Here is a 23582-nt window from a genome sequence, read left to right on the forward strand (position 1 = left end):
AATGGCAATGATAATTTAAGCTGGTATAGACAACAATTTAGTCTTCTGTATTTAGAAGACATGTTTGTGTACAGAATTTTCACCAGAAAGTTTTTATAGCAAAGTTTTTATGTCAGAAGTTTATTTTATTGGTAAAATATTAAATAATATACAGAATTAAAAACTGCACTTACACTTCTGAGAAGAAATAAATCTTGGACAAATTATATGCTTGTTCCTGAGATTCCCTAAATTTATTCCAGTAGCTGTGCACTCAGACAGTACAAACCTTTATAATATAATCCTTTTCACAAAGTATTACAAAGTTTCTGCAGCTTCTTTAGTTGTACACACATACAGACATACACTCACACATGCATATACAACACTCATACACATATACACAGTAACCACATACATGCACAGAACATGTATGTGTGTGCATTAAAAACAAAGAAAATACAAGTCCCACATTTTAGTCTGCAGTGATAAAACTGTTTAGCCGAGGTCTCCAAATCAGTATGTAGTAGAGTGACTTGTCACACAGCTGCAAAGACTGTTTCAGTATTTCCATAGTAAACCTCATTTTCTGAGGTATGGTATTTGAGCCTTAAAAAAACTACATTACACTTAGCAAACCTGACATACAAGGTCTGGAATTTTAACTTTACATATATATTTATATATATATATATATATATATATTTCTTTTTAAACAATAGTTTTTATTTCCCCAAATTATTAGTTTGAAAAAAAATGAGGTTTACTGGTTTGACCATTTTTTTTTTTTTGCTTCTAAAACACAAAATATCCTAGAAACTGTCAAGCAATTAGTCTTTAAAATAGTCTAATTACCTTTGGTATTGTTAAAGAAAAATATCTAAAATGGCCAAGACACATACTGTACAAATGCAGAAATGCAGTAACTGCCTTTAAAAGAAATGCCAAAGAAATGTTATCTTTTAACAAAATATGTATTTATATTACAGCAGTTTTACTACAGGGACACAGGTATAAAAAAAGAAAATTAGCATACTACATATAAATATGTATAAGAAAAATACTTCTTACTTAAATTTGTATGAAAACAGGACTGCTCCAAATATTTTTAAAAATTTTTCTCCAATAGGTGATATGTTAAGTGTTTAAAACTCAGCTAAGTGCTTTGCTTTTATTTAAAAGTTTATTTCTCAAAGGAGACAAGTGAAATTAAAAAATTAAGTATTAGGTTATTAATTTAGAGCACTGGGCGAGGGTCTGAGAAGAAGGTTCAATCTGTAAAAAGTTAAACTTTAGGACACATTTTTCAAGCAAAATATTACTAATTTCCATGGAAATTTTAGCCTAAATAAAGATACCATGAGATCAAACTAGTGGTTTCCACATTCTGAGATCTTTTGATTGTGGAGCGTTTTTCTCTTTGCTTGTCGTGTCCTTTAACATACTATGACTTTCATGAGTTTCTTTTCGCCATTAGCTAAAGGAAGAATAGGTAAGAAAAGAAAAAAAAAATCACCATAGTTTTTAAGACTTCAAGGGGAGTATTGCACTTGTATAGAGAGAAAAGAATAGTATATTTTTAACTAACAGCAGAAGCACTCATTCCGGGATTGCAAATAACACATGGTCTAAAAGGTCCAACTACTAACAGCAAACGTGGGGCCTGGAGACCCCCTCCAAACCTGGAATATTATTATAGCAATGTTAAAGCATTTTTCTCCCAATTAAGAGAAAGTTAAGACTCTTTGCTTTATATTTTTAACACCTTTCTAAACACTTGCAAATAGTTGTCTAGTCTTCATGATATACATTTTTGGAGGAAAGCCAAATCAGAATGTAAAATCCAACAAAAAAGGAAGGTAAACATACCATAATAGAATTACATAATCTCTGAAGTAATGTTTTAGGTACCCAATATTTGAAAGTGAAAGTAACGCGAGGGTTATATAGCTTACTATTTTTAATCCAACCACTCTTCTTTTTAATAGAAAACTACATTTGAGTATAAAAATACGTCAGCAGATTATACAACCAACAAAAATCACAAACAAAAAAATTAAGATTAAATAACCACTGAATTGGAAATAAGAGTTGACCTAATCTTCAAACTTTTAGAAGAACAGAGAGGCAAAGACATCCATAAACAATGATAGGAGACTGACAAAGAGAGAGGCTGGGGGAAACACAACAAAATTGAAGATATAAGAGAGAGACCTTTGTTACACAGAAAGGGAAAGGATTTATGTTCAAACTCAGAATGCTTGACTGTTAAAAATTTTTAAATCACAGTTTCAGAATTTGAACTACTTAAAATAACGAGAATAAAACAACAACAAAAAAACCCAAACTCAGATTCCTTCCCTTGTTACAGTGTACTTGTGTTTTAAAATATCAATTTCCAGTAAATTAAAGTAAGTATAATCCTGATAAGTGCATAGTAGGGGATTCAGTGACCTCCACCTGCTCAAGAAGCTTTTCTTACTGTATGTCACTTGAGGTAATTTGAAGGCCCAATTCACTGCAAACTGGCTTATTTGTACCTATATGACGTTATATGCTGTACTTTATGTGGCTTAGCAGAGGGCCTCTAAATTTTATATTTTATTCATAATAAAAAGGACATCTTAGAAAACTAGTCATTCATGTACCACTCTCTGTATGGGACAAAGGTTAATACACAACACATTAATACAGAAAATATACAAATGCAGTGTTATGGGAGGAAAGCCCCATAAACAGAATTATGAATTTATTCCTAAGAGTGTATGTGAAAAATATCCTCAAACTTACAGTACAGCAAGATAAAACTAAAAAGCTAGAAATAGAATATTACATAAAAACCTTATGGAAATTCCAAAGTTTAAGGTTTCTGCAGTAAATGTAAAAATATTCAAGGTGTCATTATTTGGCCTAGTAATACACTATGATAAAAAGAAACACTAGCATATCACAGCTTCTTGGTCATATGCCATTTGCTTTGTATAACCAGCAGCTCATTTTTTAAAAAGCTGTCGTATCCTAACACGCCCATTGCAAGTAATACACAAACATGGTATGAAACCATTGGAGATTATGCTTTGGAGAATAGCAATGTGATATATGACTGTTCAGTTTTGTTTTGTTCAAGGAGAATTAATTACCTGCTTTTTCACATTATTCCATCAATTTTCAATCTCTGTTTTCTAACAGATTAGAAAACACAGATTCCAAGAATAGAACAATACTAGTCTAGAGATGAAAATCCAAATCAATACTGTATTTTACTGACCAAAATTTATCTCATAAATTCTTGTTTGATACAGAACTTATTCTTCCTTAAAAACAAAACAAAAACACAAATTATAATTCAATTCACAGGTAAAGTTTCACTCTATAGTTTACCTACATAATCTTGTAATCATATTCAGAAATAATATGAAACTAAAAAGGCATTAACGTCTAGTTTCAAAGTTTCCTTTTCCTTTTAACAGCTGAGCTGAAAATTTCTGTATTAGAAACTGCTCTAAAGATTTGCCCTGAAAAGAGAGATGAATTATCTACTACTCAATTTTAAGTGATTTTAAAAAATGCATATTAAAAGTGTTGTAGAGCTGCAACAGCTAACCAACACTCTCGATGCATTTTAAAAAGGCACCAATATAAAGAAAATAAGTATTTAATACATTAAATTCAGGACTGTAGGAGACCAGTTACTGTATATTTTAATTATTTTGCAGAAACTGGAGAATTAATATTTCTAAGATAAATTTCATATATACAAACTTCAATTTCACCCCTTCCCACTTTTTTTTTCTTTTGGATTTGGGGAATTTTCTGGTTTAGAATAGTCTTCTTTCAGATAGCATTTATTAAAATAATATATAACTGAAGATAACTACAAATGGAATGTATCCATTTTTGGATTTGAACAATCCAAAAAATTAAAAAACAAATCATGCAGCTAGTATCTCTGCCAGTCTAAGTTCTGCCTGAAACTACAGGCACACAGTTTTTTGTTTGTACTTTTGCAGTCTCTTCTGCTCTTTTTCTACCCTGAGAAATCATTTTGGAGATAGGATGAAATAAAATTTGGAAGGTAATGAGAACATAATTTTCATCTCAATGCCTTAATCTGATATAAATTTTGTTAAACATTTATAAAATACCAGAGACTTCAGGGTTTTGTGAATTGCACAACCAAGATAAAAACCATAAAAAGAGAATACTGGGCTCACTAATCTATTCTTGTCTTTCTTTGCCAGTAGGTAACAGATGATAATATTTATTTTCTGTATTTTCTTCCTATTCCAAACAAACTTTAAATAACTTTGAAATTATATCAAACTTAATCATTGTTTCACCTTGTTCTGTAAGTAGTTAACAATGACCCAAAATTTTAGTTTAAGAGTTGCCACTTGTCGTTAAGACACACTAGTAATGTCTTTAGTGATTCCTGTTAAAACCTGATAAAGTAAACCCACCTAATTTCTTAGTATTAATAGTCATTTAAATTTTCTGTATGTTTTTGCAATATATCTGATCACTCCAACTGCTTTTTCATGAATTCTCCTTAAAAGAATGTGTGTGAGATACACACACACATATACTCTATGCTTCATATGTACAATTACCTGTATGTATATAGGGGAGATACTTTCTACTATCTAGCCAAATCTAGGTCCTAGTTTCTTATTTTCCCAATTTTGTCCCTTTAGAAAATCTCAATGGAATATTTCAATGACTTGAAATTTCTTCCAGTCTGCCTACTGGTCCCTTTCCCTGTCTTAAAAAGGTCTAATTAGAATGGCTTTTTAAACATGATTCATCACTATTACAGAGAGGTTAAGATAAATTCTGGGCAAAATTAGGGCAAAGCAATGTGATGAAATTCTGATGTCTGCCAAACTGGAAAATGTAGGCAATAACCCATTTTCATGCTCCTCAAATATTTTCTGTAATGTGAAATCTCACCTAAATAAACTGGGCATACAACTGTTATGTAAAACTTGATTTATTTGGTGTCTAACTCTCATGTTTATTTTTGATGATACAACCTTGCATATTTCCTTTTGTGAAGAAAAGACATGCAAATATAATCATCTAGAGTTTCTCTGAAAACACTATGTCCAATAAACTTCTTTCTGACCTATAAATTTGAATTGACCTTGTCCTCATTTGTCCTTGCCACACCCTGAGCCTCTTTCTGTTCTCCTGAAGTGAGGAAAATACAAGTGTACACTTGTAACAAATGCACTCTCAACTACTGACTACTTTCAATAAAACAGATTACCAAAAAGATGAAATCAGAAAAGGAAAGTGCCTTAGCACTGTCTTCATAAGGAAACTACACAACTGTTTAGGGACCACCTAAATTCAGTTTCATCATGGAGCAGGTAGATACATGATTGTTCATATACTGAAAAAAAATAAGCAGGAAGAAAATTCATAGATAATGCCAGCAGAAATTCATATGCAGCCAAAATTATGAACATATTGACTGACATCCAAATGTTTCCTTAAACTGCAGTAAAAGACAAAATCATCAACTTTAAAATTATTTACCTCATCCAAAAGGAAAAAAAAAAGGGATTCCAATTATTATTCAGGAGTGGTTAGGGTGAGAGGGGTGAGGGAGTCTCAAAAACATGCTTCATCTTTGAATAGATTGTATGTTCACAATGTACCAAGGCATACAGAAAAAAAATAAAATAAAATGGTTGACATTCTATATATCTCTGTTTTGGCGCATTCCCTTAGATTTAAAGGGACAGTTTGGACATTTTCCCAAAAATAATTGTGATAGGGATTAGTAGAAGAGAGCTGAGTTCTAACAATTTTTGCCTATTTCTAGCTGTGTTAGTGCTTAGATGTGCTTAGAAATAGCAAATGGTAAGCTGAAAAATGAGTTAAGAGCAGTACTGGGGCCAGACTTGCTTACGTCCACATTCTCTTGACTTGGTAATTCTCATACCACACTGTATTAAGAAACATAATTTCAGCATCCTATTTAATAATCTTTTAGAGCAGTTATCAGTTACTGCTTAACAGAATTTCAGTATTCACAAATGGTTATCAGATAATCCAGTCACAGTCACGCCTGTCCTCCCCAAACAGAAGCATCAAGTTCTGCCTTCCAAGTATGTCCCCCTAAAATGACTTGAATCAGTATCACTTGGTTCCTCCCCTCTAATGTGGTTGGACTGCAAAGAAAAAACAGAGCACCCACATGAATGAATTCAAATCTGCACATGAAATATGGCAATCTATGTCATGTAAGGGGAATTCTATACCAAGGGATTGAGATTCATTTCTGACAAGGACTTAACAGAGTTAAATGTATTGGAAACAGAAAAATGTGCAGGACCTTCCTTTGGAGGTTCTGTCACATTCTAGACTCCAAAAAGGGTAAAAGCAAACTTTCCTATTTTTTTATATCGTTTATCTGTTGTCCAATGTACAGGTTACAAAGAAGTTCTGTTCCCTTTTCTTTGCAGCAAGAGTAGTAAATACTAATGCAGAAATACTAAAATAAATAACCCTAGTTCTATAACCTTACAGGGTTCAAGTTACCAGATTCAGGTCAAATTAGCAATTGCTCTGAGGAGAGTTTGAAGAAATAGCCAAGAGCAAGACTTTTTAGACCTTCTATTTGAAGAATAAAAGATGAATGAACTATGGACAGAACACTGGGAGGTCACATCTTGAAGAAAACCAGTGAAAAGAGAAGTGCCAGAAAAGGAATTTCTAAGTGGGTTTTCTCCCCCTATTGTTAGCATAATTATATTTTTCTGCTGACTGGTTAACACTGATTAAATGCTGATAAAGTGACGATTGTAAGCATACTTTTAGAAACAAATACATATACTATGCTGCCATCACATTACAACTTTAAAAGAAAACCTCTCAAACAAATTTAAGAAAAGTTGAAGTCCCTCCCAGAAATTATCGACTGCCTTTTATCCACTCTTAGACCATATGTTATTCTGAAAACTACATAAAAATACTATTCAATAAAGGTGTTAAAAGTAAGGCTGCCAGGGTGTCTATAAAATGCCAGTCATCAAAACTATGGAAAAACAGTGCTTACATTTAGAAAAATAAGATCACAGGACCTCAGATGTATTGTAGGTGGCCCTTAACTACCGGTAGTTTAAAAGTTTTGCTATATGGTACAGTGTAAAACATACTGAATTATGAATTCCATAGGGGAAGTAAACATAGAACCCACAACAACGACTCAGCTCATCTTAGGAGTTATCACTGAAAATAACATGTTTGTGTTCCATAATCTCTGAAGAACGAAAATTCGGTTTACAGTTTGAAACACATTCTTCTTTCAAGAATAAAGTTACTTATACCATTTTAAACCACCAATATCCTACCCAGAAAACTCTAAACTTTCCTGTCTTCAATCATAATCCTGAATATCGGTGGCAAATTAAAATCTCTTAGGTGAATCTTTATGAATCAAGTGATTTTTCAAAGCATGATATGCCTTGGTAGAAATGGACTGCTCTTAAATTCCCACAAAATAAACAAGCCAAGTGATAAAGAAACAATATCCTTGTCCCTTCTCTCTTCTGTTTCTTCCTTATCATAATTAGGCAGAGCAAATGACACTGTGTCCACAAAATAAGAATTATCAACAGTAATAATATTAAAAAAAATAAAAGGTATGTCAACATCTGAGGGAAGGTAGGATTGTAAGTGCAGTATTTCTTCATGTGCAGTTCTTTACTTCATAGGGGGTCCCCTTTGGAATGAAAAGGCCTAGTGGAATGTGTGCTCCCCTCGAACAATGTGTGATGAAAACTCATAACGGTCCTGGCTTCTGTAGCCACAGATGTTGCATTCCAGTGGGTCCCGGTAGCCATGGCAACCCATGTGAATGGTGTACATGACATGGTCTAGGAAAAGGACTCGGCAGTGCTCACACTTGAAGGCCCTAATCTGTTCTCCTTCTCCATTGAAGACCTTGTAGATGTCCTTCAGAGAGCCCTTAGGAGCCTTGGTAGTATCCAAAGCCTTGACATCCTCCTTCATGTAAGCTGGGCTTTGTTTCCTCTTGGGATTTAAGGCAGGGTTTCCTTGGTAGGACTGGTGGTCATCATGGCTGCTTTCTGAGTCAGTGGAATCCAGGCAGCTATTGCTGGGAGAGGCCTCTCTTTCCTGGGGTCGACTCTTTGGTCTGATGAGAGAGATGGGGCCATCCATGTTGTTTTCATGACTATCAGCAGTTTCCCTGCTAATGGGTCTTTCTATCCTATTTGGATGATAGACCTGAGAATAAGCTGAGCTTATAACTGGGGCCACTTCAGCGATTGTGCTTGGCGGGTGCTGCATCAGAGGGTGAAGGGCCTCAGCTCCAAGGTAGGTGATTGCATTGTTGATGGCTTGGTCCATCATATGAGACTGCATCAGCTCAGCCTCCTTCTCATATGTTAAGTTCATATCAAAGTGAATATCTGGGTAGCTGAATCGCATGAGCTTTTCCCCTGGAAGGGAGTGGGAGGGGAAAGAAGTGAAAAAGAATACAACAACATTAGAGTCAGATTAAAATTATGAAAGGGTACAAACTTGACTAATAGCCTCCATTTTTCAAAATTTGGTATATATGACTCTATAAGTCAAGTATTTGCCAATTCTGCTGACACTTACACTTTTTTTTTTTGAGACAGAGTCTCACTCTGTTACCCAGACTGGAGTGCAGTGGTGTGATCTCTGCTCACTGCAACCTCTACCTCCCCAGTTCAAGCGATTCTCATGCCTCAGCTACCCAAGTAGCTGGAATTACAGGCATGCACCCCCATACCTGACTAATTTTTGTATTTTTAGTAGAGATGGGGTTTTGCCATGTTAGTCAGGCTGGTCTAGAACTCCTGGTCTCAAGTTATCTGCCCACCTCGGCCTCCCAAAGTGTTGCGATTATAGGCATGAGCCACTGGGCCCGGCGACAAACATTCTTGACATGAGAAAAATATAAAAGCAACAAAAATTTCATAAGTCATATGCATTTGTTCTGATGCCATCATGAGAATGCATCTAATCTGAAAGAAATGAATGAGTTTATCTTATTTTCATTTTCTTTTAAGATTCTCACTTGAATAAGCTCAAGGACTATAAAGAGGAAGAATAAATACCTAATAAAAATAAGTTAGAGACTATGCTTGATTTTGCATATTTTAAACATTAGTGAGCAAGCCACAAAGATCATAAAAGTGAGAGTGATCTGATTCTAACATATGGCACCTCACTGTTGTGTAGGATTAATTTGGTTGATTTAGCCACTATTTTAGAAAATATATATATATAACCCATATATGTCATCCCGGAGATTTTTAAAAAGTCATTATTAAAATACGTTTAAAAGTTTTATCACCTGATACAAATGAAAGAAATTTAGAGTGATTTAAAAATAAAATTAGGAGTTATTTCAGAAAGCATTTGCTTGTAAAGTCTTGTTTCATTGTTTTGCTTTTTGAAATTAATAATTATTTATTTTTATATCATTCTTTCTTATTTAGACACGTGTATGTGATGGTTCTGGTACGTATACCCATTGCTAGGTTCCCACACATTTTCTTGATTGAAGTATGTAGTTTTTCCTTTAATATACACCTCAACAAATATAATTTTACTCCAATATTTTACATCAACACAATGTCTGACAGTTAACTATAAAAGAATTTTGGTACTTACAACAGGAAAAGAAGTTTTGATTTTTAGCCATATATTGCTGGTTTTGAACAGAATATTTCATCTTTAAAAAATTCTATTCCTAAGACAATGTGGTCTCTATTTACCAGTTACTTTTATCTTACAGATAAATGCTTCTTAACAACATATGTGGACTTCTTATAAATGGTTAATATGTTGTTGTGAATGGAGACTCAACTTGTAATTTTGATGGAAAAATGTTTATCTATAGGCCTGCATTCTGGAAAAGCACATTAAGGTAGACAGAATTATTTCAGATTTAAAGAAATGGCCTCTACGTGAGATCACTGTAATGATTAGAGTAACAAAAATGGAAAGATAAAATGAGGAAAAATTATTTCATGGCACTCAGTTTAAGATATATGCAATGTCAAACAGTTCAAAGTTAAGCTAGACAAACCTGATCTATATTCTCAAAGAGCTTACAGTTTAGAAGGAACAATAGCAACTTAAGGATCATTTATGATGTGATATGTACAATAGGGTCAAATAAGAGGAATATTTAGCTCATACTAAGGGACTAAAGGAAGTCTTCTTGAAGAAAATAACATCAAGTACAAGAATGTGATTGTAAACATTAGCCAAGGAAGAAACATGAGGTGGTGCAGCTGGTAGAAAGGATCAGAGGCAAGAGGGCATGGCCTATAAATGAGGAATACTTCTATAGGGCTAAGAGTGAAAATAAGTTTTTAAAAATCAAAGACAAGTTTGATTTTTAAATTTTAAGGCTAAATATGCTAAAAATTTCAATATTACCCTAAAGGAATACAGATTGAACGGGATTAAGCAGGGAAGTCACCTGAAAGTATTCATTTAGCAAGGAGGTTTAGAAAATTGTTGCTGTAGGTTTCTGGCCTAGGAAACTTAGTGGATGGCAATGAGATAGAAAAGATGATGAATTCAGTTTGGGGAGGACAATGAGTAATAGTCATGTCCAGTAAGATATAGTCTCAAATTCAGAAGAGAGACCTGGGCCTGGGATGTAGATATGAGAGTCATCAGTTGACAGAAAGCAACTTCTGAGGCCATGCAAACAACTGCTATCACTCAGGTAGAGTGAGAAGAGGATGGGTCAAAAATAGAACCTGGAATAACACCAAGATTTTTCTGCCTACTCATAGATCAAGGAAAGTGGGGTTTGCACTGGGCCCGATGTTTAGGGAGCCCTGAGCCTTTCTTCTCAGGAAATGAGGAGCTTGTAGCACCAAGGGAATGTGCTGATCTGGCACTCACTCCCCAGACCATTCTCTGAACACCCAAGACCCCAGAATTCTTCAAATGGTTCTGAGCCTGCTTCTAGAGCCTACAAAGTTCTCTTCACAGGATCCGTACTACTTCATACCAACTGTGCCACTGGTAAGCACACATCTAGGCCTGATGACCAAGGCACTGGTCTTTATGTGGTATGTATGGGGAGCAACGTAAAAAGAACTTGGATGTGCAGGCTGGGGTATCCACACACATGTATGTGAGACCCCCTTTGGTAATGGGGAGAACGTGGGTCAAGAGAGAAGACTGGCTGTAAGCCAGTGAGTGGTTCTGTTTGTGCTGCCAAGACCTAGTGTAGAGCTACAAGAAATCTGAGAATTGCATATTTATTTGAAACTTAGACGAGTTAGAAGGGAAGATAATAAGTTTTACATCTAGATTTATAATATAAAAGTATTTAGGCAATGAACGGGGACCTCCATTTGTACTTTGCCCCGCTTGCATAGCTAGCTGTTAAGAATAAGTCCATAAAGAATTCTGAGAAACAGCATTCAGAGAGAGAGAATAATGTCATAAAAACCAAGAAAAGAGTGTGTTTCCAAAGGAATTGACTATTAAATAGTAGCATATACTCTCTAGGAGTTGTGTAAGATACTGTCTTAAAAGGGTCTACTGGATTTGGCACTATAGAAGCTAGTTGTGACCTCAATGAGAATAATTTCAATGGAGTGTGAGAAAAAAAAAAAACAGGTTGCATAGACTTGGAAATGAGTAGATGAAAAAGAAATCATAGAAAACAAGCACAGAGATTCTTTCAACAATTTCATATTTGAAGAAAAGGAGACTATAGGTGTACCTGGAAGGAGATGGGACTTAAAGGAAGATTATTTTTAAATTATGAGCATTTATTGCATTAAATGCTGATAAGAAATGCCCAATAGCGGGGAGACATTAAAAATGTAAGTGAGAAAGAGGAAAAATAATAGTGTGAGGTATCTGGTTGGCCAGGAAAGGAGAATTACTGTGCACAAGAAAAGGAATTAACCTTAATTAGAAAGAGGGATAGTTCTTTCATTGAAATAAGGAAAAAAAGGTAGACGTATTTACATGGATGCATACAATCCTATAGAATTGGTAATATTATATCAAAATCATTTCCAGTAATTTTATTTCCTGTCAATATAGATAAAAGATCACCAAGGAGAGAGAGAGCATGTTTGCAGAGAGTAGAGAAGGTTGCCTCTGTCATAGTGATTAGGAGAGATGACTGTTAAGGGATGGATTAAAGGAGTGCTGCTCCACAGGATGAATGGGCCAGCTGATATATGGGATATCATTTATCTATATTGATGCCAACTCATCAGGCTATGGAATTTTCTCCAAAAGTACCAGATGTGCAAGCTGGGGTGCACATCTAATGAGATATAAGTATGGAAAGGATGCTCAGACAGCTTTACAATAGAGTGAGTGGGGTTTCACCCAGAGAAGGGGATAGATCAGTCAACAGGGCAAGAAAGGAAAGAAAACTGACAAGAGAGATGTCAAAGTGGTGAGCCATGGAATCTATGCTGAATAAGAAAAGAGAGGGAGAGACAAGTTGATATGCAGGAAGTTCAGGGATCATTGGACTAGAGAGTTTGATAAGGTCAAAGAACAGTATTTTAACTGAGGTACATGGAGTAGGCAATTTATAATAAGTGTGGAATGATGAAATGTTTTGTTTCAAGAACAATAATAGAAGTAGTTACTGTGGCTACTGTTTGTTATATGTTACTAGAATAAAATCCAAATAAAGAAAAATATACTCTCAAATTCTTAATTAAAAATATAATATAAATATTTTAAAATCATACTGTAATTTTCTAAAAATCTGTCCTTCTTTTCTAAGGAATGCAATGTAATAGAATTGAGAGTAACATCTCTAAGTCAGGAAACATGACAAAAATGTTACAAAGCGTGGAGTACGTAAATTCAGAAGACAGAAAGAATAATAATAAATTACATATTTTTCCAACTACACTAGAGTCTAGTTAGATTTAAGCATTTAATGACAGCCATCAAACAAACCAATATTAAAAATAAGTGAACTGGCTGTTTATTTCTTTTTTCTTCATAGTTACCTACAATAACCAAATAAAAGTTACCTAAGGACTGAGGCAGTTCTTTGTGTATAACTCAGAAGGCTTCAACTGACTTCGTATAAACTATGGCCCTTATTGTCACCCTTCAGCCTTCTTTCAATGAGTTCTCAATAAACCCCTCCAGCTAATCTTAAAGAGCTATTTTGGTGATGTGTTAGTTCTTCAGTTTCAGATTGAAAGGAAACCTTCTTAAGTATTTACTGAAGTAATAGAATTGTATTATCCTCTCCTCCCTGAAATAACCAAAGCAAAGATTTTTCTCTCAATCACCCTTTAATCAGCATGTCCCACAATACTGATACTAGAATGTGAATCTGTTTGAATATTTTTATCCTACATTAAGTCTACAAGGATATATATATATATATACAATGAGTAACAATTCTTTTTACTGAATCTCTATTATTAATATTTCTTTTTAAAAAGTCCATGCTTTTTGTATCCCAAGAGACACTCTGACTTAGAGCATGCATTCAGAATGATGCCAACACTGGGCGTATCAAAGAATATCTAAGGGTTTGGAAATGAAAAAGGAAAGTCTAAATATATGATATTTAATCTTTTCAGCTCAAAATCATAGGCTGGATGAAAAAACAAAGATCAAAATATAAAATAAAGATCCAAATATGAACCATCTTGAATGTAGGTTGCTGCATTATTTTTCCAATGCAGAATGTTGAAAAAAAGAAAAAAAATTCTCTTCTTTCTAGATAAAATACTAAAATAATTAACCCATTTATGCCTGAGGTTGCAATATTTTTTAATTTTTGCAATCAGACCTTGGTGATGACCTTAAGCACTAAGATATAAATAACTCCCACATCCTAGTGTTCCAATGATGGAATACTACACATAAATATTAACAGGTTAAAAAAAAAAACAGTTTAAAACCTAGCACTAATGAAATTTTAAAACAGATTACAAAACTGGCCAATAGGTTAGACAATTTCCCTTCTGTATTACTATTTTTTAAACAAATTAACATTTTATATTTTACATGTGATTTCACTTTATATATCATATTTTGATTTGGTGATTACTATCAGTCCTTATTTCTCTGTGTGTGTTTGTGTGTGTTGCTGTAAGTGTGGTGCACAGAGAGAGATAGTAGAAAGAATAATCGAGAAAAGAGATGGGTATTCATTTCATGAACTGAAACATACACATATTTTTCTAATACCTGGGAACTTGCCTTTTCCTACTAAAATCACCTTGCAAAGAAACAAAAGCATTTGTAATGCTTACCCACAAACTTTTGTGGAGTGGAGCTTTTACGTTTTCCCATATTCCCCGTGAGCTTCTCTATGACAGCAGGTCTCTCAAAAGGCACCAGAGAAATATTGTTGTCCATAATAGGCTCTTGTTCCTTACAATCTTCCATAGGAGGTACTATACAAAACCACAGAAAGATGCAGTCTGATAATTTCTTCAACATTCTGGATGATACAAAGCTGGATTTGCCATCTCAATATGTATTATAAAAGCTAATATGCTTGAATAAAGGCAAGTAGAAAGAATACCCTCTAGTGTGAAAGTATACTCTTTAAATTTGTACAACACACACATATACCAGAGGATTTGATTTTATCTGAGTCTTTCTTAAATTCATGACTATTGGTGGCCAACTTGTTCATGTGGTTTCTCAACTTATTTCTTTGAAAGTGTTTTTCGCATTGACTAAAATCAATGCTACTTTTAAGACTGAACTATTTTCAAGGTATAGAGAGTTTATTTTTTAAAAACAATTTAAGTAAGTCAACTTGTTTTAGAGAAAAGATGAAACAGACATACAAAATAACAGCACAAAATTTAACTGTTTTTCTTAACCCATGTATTTTCCTGCAGCATATTTTCTATCTGATGAGCTGTTAGCCTTATTGGCAGTAGCTTAAATACCTGCACCAAGTAGTCCTCATGAGGAGAACCAGTTCTGAACATGTCTATGCACAGTAAACTGTGGCAGCCTTATGATTGTAATTTATTTTAAAAAGAGCTTTTCAGCAGGAAGAAGAATCCATTTGCAAATCGGCACACTGGCTCACTAAACTACTGCCCTAATTCATTTGATATACGTTCTCCAATGCTGTTCCCTATTCATCCCATAGGTCTAAGTTGCTATGGGCTAATATGCTAGTCCTTAGACACTGACATTCATAGTGCAGACAAAGAACTTAACAACAGTTGTTTTTTGAGTAGAAATACCATCCAAGGATATTTAATTAAGGATAGGGTAACAACTCAGACAGAGTAAATCAGTTGATTAAAAGCAGTGTTCTCAGGAAAGAACATAACTTATTATTTGTTGATTAGTGTTGCTTTCTCCAGTTGCACTTGCGCCAGTACTGTCTGGAAACCTAAAGCTTTCATTTCTTAGAATAACTTTACTTGTTCAGTATGCACTGTAAAATGATTTACTCTGATCCTTTCATTTGTACATGATAGTCCCACTGTGTACAACAAATGTATTCCCATTTATGAGGCGATTCTCCTGGCAGACACAAAAATAAGTGAGGAAAGCAAGATATGAAAGTTAGAAACATTGAGTGTACAATTCAGTTGACGTATTTAATAACCAATAGGTTGCTGATTTTGAAAAAATTAAAAATAGTGTAAAACATGTTTTCATGATTTGAACATGTTTAAAGAAATCAACATTCCATCTAAGTTTTGATTAACCTATAGATGGGTCAGAAAAATTGAATTGCAATCTACATTTAATAACAAGTCCTCTGGCTATGAGTAGCAAGCAATTGTGCAATTACTGGATGTTAATTTGGAAAAAAAATTCCAAGGTGAGACTGAGGAACAAGGAAACAGGTCATTGTTTACACTATATAATTCATGATGTTATCACATGGAGAAACTATGATCCAAGATATTACACAAAAACCATTATATTCTCTTTTAATAACAATTAAAGAAGTTACACAACAGCAAAAGATTCAACAAAAAAGCAAAGAATTTCAAAAACATTCAAGGATGACCACACAATTCACATAAGCAGGGCCAGAAGAATGGCACAGTGGTGGTGTTGCGGTGGAGAAGCAGGTAATAAGGTACAAATTGTGGTTAAAATCTTACTTTTTTTTGTTTGGATAGTAGATTTATAAGCACTTACGACATTATTAGAAGTAACTATAAAACTAAATAGCAGTCCAAATATGGACCAAAGATAAAAATATGTCAGAGGCCAAGATCCAAAATAAAATAATTTGGAAAGAGAAAAAAATGTTGTTGTAAATTTTGCTAAAAAAACTAGCAAAACTGGTAAACAGGTTTGCCCCGATATTGAATATGCTAATTAGTTCTGAAATGAGTAGGCCAAAACCTGGCAGTTTTGCTCTAAGCTTCACCCTGAATTTTCATATTTGGACGCATTTAACACTCAAAATGAAACCTGGGTGTAAGAACTGTCCCATACCACATCCACTTCAATTCAGATGATTTGTACCAAGTTCAATGAAGCTCATGTGAACCGAAAATGATGACTTTGGCAGAGTTCTGATCTAACTTCTACTTTACAATAGCCCTTCACATGTCAAAAATTGATCTTGTTTCTACTACATTGGCAATAATAATAGCTATTTTAAGGCTTTGCATTTAATAATTAATTTAATTCAGCAACTTCATGAAATAGGTGTAATGCCATCTTCACTCTACAGATGAGGACACAAAGACCCAGAAATGTTAAGTAATTTCCTCAGGCTTTACATCTAGCTGGTAGAGAATGTTATTACTACTAGGAGTCTGGCTCCAGAGCCTGGCTCAACTACTATGCTATACTATTCTTCTTCATAGATGTATTTTGAGTGTTGACTTTTTATTAACTAGTCAGATTTATTAATAAGGTCTGCCATTAGGTAAAAACCCGATATGTTTTCCCTTATTTGTAACTAATCTGATTTTTTTTTTTGCTTCATGGAGCTGGGTGCAACTCATCAACATATTTCTTTGTCTATATTGCTACAAACATAAAACAAATTCCCTAGATATTTCAATAATGCTAAATCACATAGACATTTACCTGGGCTAAAAATATACCAATAAGCTAACGTCCCCTGTTTGAACAAACTTTAAATTCTCTTTGGCCTTATTTTTGAGGCTACACCCAAGATAAAAACATACTTCCACTAGATCATTGTTTCATCACATTGATAAACCATAAAGGCAGAACCGTAAGTGTATTCCCAATGTATCTTTTTAAAAAACCAAACAGTTCACCCAAAATTCAAATTTCAAGAAGAAAGTCTGAGGGACCTCTATTAGGTCACATGTCCAACCTCTGGCCAGGAAAGGGCAGGGTACCTGGACTGATGGTCCTGCCACAGCTACATGCAACAGGAAAGTTCTCTAAATCTAAACGGGCACTCTTGCTATCAAGAGAAGGAGGAAAGGATGTCAGGCAGGCAAAAACAACAGATGTCTTCTATATTGCTGCAAATTTTCTCCATGTTGCCCAATCTAAAAAAAACTTTACAGTTATCTTAGTTATTTTCTTGACAGTGTTTGGCAGTGCTGATACTTGCTTTGGCTTCTGTGAAATCACTCTTTCCATGTTCCTACTCTGCTGTTACTCATCTTCATGAAATCATTTTTCTACTAGTGTGTTCTTGGCCTTCTCAATGTCTCACTCTGTACTTATCTGTACTGCCTTATTAAAAACTACTACATTGGGTCACTACCTAAATAATGATGGATCCTGCATTTTTGTTTCCTATCCAGACCCCTCTCAAGAGCTTGAGATCTATATATTTAACTTCTTCCTAGACAGTTTTACTTGGCTATCTCATAGGCACATAAGAGAATATAGTGAAAAAAAAAATCTCCATTTGCCTCTCTTTCTTCCATTTTCCTAATTACTAAGTCAGTGAATGACACTACTACTTGCCCCATCATCCATGCTAGACACCTGTGGCAAATCCTAGATTTCTTCCTTTTACCCAGTCTTCTGCCTCTCCTCCTCCCTGCCCAAATTTCTTTACAAACACACATGGAGGTACCCCAAGTGTTTTAGATGCTACATTGGTAGTTGTTCACACATGTTGTTCTTTTTCAGGAAACATGCTTCTCCCTTTATTATTCACATTTTTGCCTTTTAAAACTAAGCTCAAACATAAATTTCCTGGGAAATTCCTTTTGGATGCCCTGCTGATTTAGGCATGTCCTCTATGTCTCCATAATGCTTATCACATAGTACTATATTGTTGTTTTACTGGTCTATTTCTTCCAATAGCTGCTAAATAACCTCAGGGGTTATATTTTGTTGAATTTGTGTCTTTAATACCTTTTATGACACAACAGAAATATAATATTCAATGGATGTTCACTGCCTTATGTCACCCAATGAAAATAAGACAGAAAAGCTTAGTCCAAAGTTTGTGGGTGCCCAATTATGTCTCCACACTTGTGAAAAAGAACCTCCCTTTCCCAAACAATTCAAAGCATAAACATAACATATATAACTTTTAAGCTGGCTATCTTTCTGCTTTGCACTTTCATTTTCATCTTTAGTTTTGGGGTAAAAAGGTAATAACATAGTTTGATTTTAAAGCTTTTTCTTCAAGTTGAACAGACTTAAGAAAACAACATAAAGATAATATTGAACAAGATAACCTGTGATAAAACCCAATTAAATAAGATAATCTGCTCTAAAACCCAATTAAATAAGCTTATCAAACCCAATTAAATAATTTAATTATGTAAATTAAATAATATATCATAAAACTAAATTGTTATTTCCAAAACTATGAGTCATGATATTCCTGCTTTTTCCTCAAACTCAATCAACTTTTCTAAGAACATTTTATTCTACCTCCTAAATAAGTCTTCAATATTTTGCCTTGTTCTCTTGTCTTGCTACTGCCTTTTCATCTTTTCCTTGGCATTCTCATTTCCAGTCTCTCCTCACACCCTACATCCTATCCCAGGTAGGCACCTATCACGAATCCTCATTGAAGACATTTTTCTTGATTTGATTGCCTCAATAACAACAAATTTGGTTCACCTCAGTAACTATCAGTTACACAGTGAAATTCAAACACCAGATTAGCAGAGAAGACTGCAGCACAACCTACTAATTCAGAAGCTTCATTTCCTACCACTCCTTAAACTGCAGTTACACTCAACATCAGGGAATCTGTTAAGTATCTTTTATATCTCCAAGCCTCTTCTTCTCCTTGACTATACATTCTCTGTGTCCTGCCTGATTTATGTAATTTTTTCTCATCCCTCATGTTTGCATTGAACACTGCTGCATGTAAGATGCCTCTCTTGACTTTTCCAGAGTCAGATTAATTCTACATCTATGTTCCCAGAAAGCTGTGTATGCATCTTTATTAGAACTTTTGCTTCATTTTATTTTTTTAAGTATGTATTTCCTATCAGACTATAAGTGTATTAAAAAACTGTCAATTTATTTTTATATCCCAGAATGTTCCATATAACTTAGCACATAGTAAGCTCTTGAAAAATGTTTTCTGAGTAAGTGAAAAATGCCTCTTTTTCTTTGAAAAACTAGAAGAACAATATAGGGAAAAACATGTTTTGGAAAAGAGAGATTAGGAAAGATATAACTATGTCACGTATTTTTAAAAAGGAGTAATAATTCATTTCATGGAGCTAATGGCAACCACAATGATGGCAACTCTCATATCTACCACAAAAAGGAAAACAAACAAAATACAGTAAGAGAAGGGGATAAATATAAGTTTCATCATGGTTCTACTTAAAAAGAGACATATGCCAAGCTATTTATATGAGATGTATGTTAAACATGAACTCCGGCAGCATTTTACAGAACCATTATTTTTCTCTTACAATATTTATCAACTCCTACCTCATATGGCCAATTTCCCATTAAGCATGTTGATAAAAGGTAAAGGAGATTAAGGATAATCTCAAATTATTATTATGACAAACCCAGAAAAAAAGTATGGTATGAAATGCCATAAATATAAACTTATGTGGTTAAAATGATATCCAATATTTAAGAAGAAATATTTGGGTCTACGAATGATATCAGGTCTACCCTCATTCCCTTCTCTTTGGCTTTACCCTCTGCTCTACCCAGCGTCCCTGACTCTTTCTCATTTTTTCCCATTTTTTTTCAGCTTTAGTACCACGTGTGAAGGGCCTATGCCTGTAGAGGGCTAAGCAATCTGGGGGATAGGGGTAAGACTGAGGCCCCAGTTGTTTAGAAGACATATCTTTTCTTCCTCCAAAATATACTTGTTTAAATTTTTTGTTAGTGTTTGATTCTCTAAAAGTTCGATCTGCCAAAAGATAATTAAATGTTGATTATAATAATTTATTTACATGTTATCTCCCTATTACCATACAGTCTTTCAGGAGTGTGTATGCAATACAGAATTCCATAAGTAACTAGGAATGAAAAAATAATAAATAAAGTTGGAAATGCATAACCACATCAAATGTCAGAACTGCAATGGGAGAATATCACATAGAAAAACTAGTAGCAATGCCCTAAGGTGTTTTTGGGGAAGATTTGGTATTCTCCCAAGCTTCCATCAGCTTCCTGCCGCAATTTACTCTTAAAACCAACAATTTAAATAGTAATGGTATGTTTGGTTAGCAAATGAAACCTCTAATCCTTAAGTTATTGCTGGTAAATAACAAATTTATAGGGAATAGCACATTTACTGTTATTCAGTTATTTAATGTTCTCAAATATTAACAGCAAAGCAAACCATGTGTTGGGCACTTATTACACACTCAATTACATTAATCCTCAATCCAAGCCTATAAATGACAAACTCAGATACCATGTAGCCAGAGAAGGTTTGGCAGACTCCAAGGCACACCATTTTGTAATCTCTGTGTTCTAGATCCTATGCTACTGCCATTAGCCCAGATAATGCAAGCTTGCAATATCAAATTTACCCAGACTTGAAACACAGATAGGTTTGTAAAGTGTTAATGATGATAATATAAAAATAAATGAACTTGGTTACAACAATCAATATAATTAGATTCTTTAGATTAAATAAATTAGACAGAAATGCTTCAGTTGTTCAGAATAACAAGAAAAAATTTCAATTAAAAAAATTCCAAAGTCAACAACACATAATCACTAGCTGTTCAACAAACACATTTCCATAGCATACACTGTATAAAACGAACAGAAAACCGCACAAATAATCCTTGATCTGCCTATGTCTAAGCCAATACATAGAGATTTATATTTTAAAAGTAACTATAGTCTTTCCCAACTATAACAATTAATACTTGGCAAACCCTTTTCAAATAAAAATATACATGTGGCCAGGTGCAGTGGCTCACACCTGTAATACCAACACTTTGGGAAGGTAAGATGGGCAGATCACCTGAGGTCAGGAGTTTGAGACTAGCCTGGCCAACGTGGCAAAATCCTATCTCTACTAAAAATACAAAAATTAGCCAGGCATGGTGGCTCATGCCTATAATTCCAGCTACTGGGGAGGCTAAGGCAGGAGAATTGCTCGAACTCAGGAGGTGGAGGTTGCAGTGAGCTGAGACTGCTCCACTGCACTCCAGCCTAGGTGGCAGAATGAGACTGCATCTTAATAATAATAATAATAATAATAATAATAAAATAAATAAATAAATAAAAGGTATACATGTACTAAAAAGTTGAGATTTTTGTCTTTGTACAAATAAAACTTATCAGTATACAAATCTAATTAGACAAGACAGACACTACAAATCTTAAGAATTGAAATCCATCATTTTCCTATATAAGGCTGATTATTAAAATTACCTTTGCAGGAACAGGGAATTATTCATTGACAAACCTTAGGGACTGCCTTCCTACCTGCCATAGTGTATTTAGAGATCAGGATGTTCTGCTTGGAGAAGGTTTTTTTGTGCATCTAATTTTTGTCTAGATTGTTTTACACATTGTAGAAGGCAAAATCAATAATTTCTCATAAAAATTACAGGGCAGATTGGAGAAATTTCAAATTCTATGACTGATCACTTATCTAACAGAGATGAAAATAGGCAAATAACCAATTCATACTTTTAGGAAGCCTATAGACTAACGTGGAACCAGCTCTAACTATCTGGTTAGATAAATGAAAAAGAGAGTGAATAGTACCTTTGGTATATTAAAGGTTGGTTGTCATTATTATGCTAATTTGAACATTATCAGAAATAATTTAGAAGTATCACAAAATTTCAGTATAGATTATTTGTAATGTATCCCAAAGCTGTAAGTCATTTAAGTTAAAGTGATCTAAATTAGTTTTAAACAGCATAAGACTTTAGCTTCATGTTGAACTACAAAAGCAGTAGGGGGAAATAAAAATGATGAATACAATTTCTACCCACCATGGTGACTCATGACCTGCCCAGCAGCCTCCATGCTGACATTCTGGAGATAGTTGTGGCAGCGTTCCTTGTGCTCCTCCAGTGAACTGCGCTGCTTGTAGCTTCGTCCACAGTAGTTGCACTTGTGAGGTTTACCCACTGTGAAGAGAACTCAGGGTCAGTGTGCTGTCGGTCTCATCCACATTCAAAGCAAAATCAATAGCTAACTTTTGATAGTCTGGAGGAAGCACTCATATAATTTTCAGATTTGAATCTCTTCCTCCTCTACATTCCAATCTTGGCAAGAAAAGATAATACATTTCTAACAAGACTAAAAGACAAGAAGACAGGCAGATCATATCTCTGGCGACAGGGGATATACTGAATCAAACTTTTGCTCTGACTGTATTCTAGACCATGAGAGCCTGATGATCAATCTTCAAATTATCTTGACTCTTAATACATTGACTCTCAGCTTTGACTCATTCAAAAGACAAATCAGGAGAATCCTAGATACATAACAAATTGTTTTTTCTTCTTTTCAGGTAAGGGAAGAGAATTTTACAGAAGAAAACTTAAAATGCAACAACTTGAAATGTCATGGTTTAATAAAGAGATTATTCTTGGGTACCAAGAAGATTAAAAAGAACTCAAGTGGTGAGAAAAAGTAAAGATGAAAGTAGTTTCTTTTCTTTCCATCTTGGTAATAACTATTCACACATGCAAAATTTTGCAGCAGATAAGTATATTCTCCCTCATCAGCACTGCTTTCATAATACCAAGAATTAACCTACTAGGTGCTTTGAGTTAGGATTATTACACAATATTTAGTTACACAATGATAGTAATAGTTTCCAAAACATATCACATTCAGGAAATGAATTATTCCCATTATCTCAATACATCTGTTAAAATACTAAGATGTTCAGTAAAAAACTTAAAAAAGTAAGAAGAAAAATATAATCTCTATGGAAAGAAGTGTGTTTTAATGCATGACTCTTCATAAGGACATCACAGAGCACTTTGACTCTTGGTTTTGAATGAATACAGAATAATATAAAACTCCAGGTGGTCTGAGCCAAAGCCCTCCTCAGTAGTAAAGCACAATGTGATCCAGGTCCATGTCTCTATTTGACTCCCGTAGGAATTATTTAGTCCAGAGAATAACAGACAACTCTTTCTCGTGACTAAAGATAGCATCCATAACTCCAGTCACCTTACAAACCCATGCTATGACACTGGTCACAAGAA

The 23582-nt window shown here is 34.3% G+C and overlaps 1 protein-coding gene across 15 annotated transcripts in view; it reads right to left on the minus strand.

The window, feature by feature from the left end:
* Positions 1-1094: 1094 nt before the first annotated feature.
* IKZF2 (IKAROS family zinc finger 2) overlaps positions 1095-23582 on the minus strand; it is a 170655-nt gene continuing 148167 nt past the window's right edge. For 11 of the 15 annotated variants that reach the window (XM_078328434.1, XM_008999422.4, XM_008999420.5 and 8 more), the window contains 3 exons: positions 22353-22490; positions 14271-14414; positions 1095-8453 (listed from right to left, as the gene is read on the minus strand). In XM_078328434.1, the coding sequence (XP_078184560.1) occupies positions 7729-8453; positions 14271-14414; positions 22353-22490 (1007 nt within the window). In that variant the 3' untranslated portion in view covers positions 1095-7728. The remainder of the gene's footprint in view (positions 8454-14270; positions 14415-22352; positions 22491-23582) is intronic. The other 4 variants (XM_054257911.2, XM_078328435.1, XM_054257910.2 and 1 more) reach the window with 1 other exon arrangement.

Source organism: Callithrix jacchus, chromosome 6, assembly GCF_049354715.1.
Source record: "Callithrix jacchus isolate 240 chromosome 6, calJac240_pri, whole genome shotgun sequence".
In the NCBI taxonomy this organism is placed as follows: domain Eukaryota; kingdom Metazoa; phylum Chordata; class Mammalia; order Primates; family Cebidae; genus Callithrix; species Callithrix jacchus.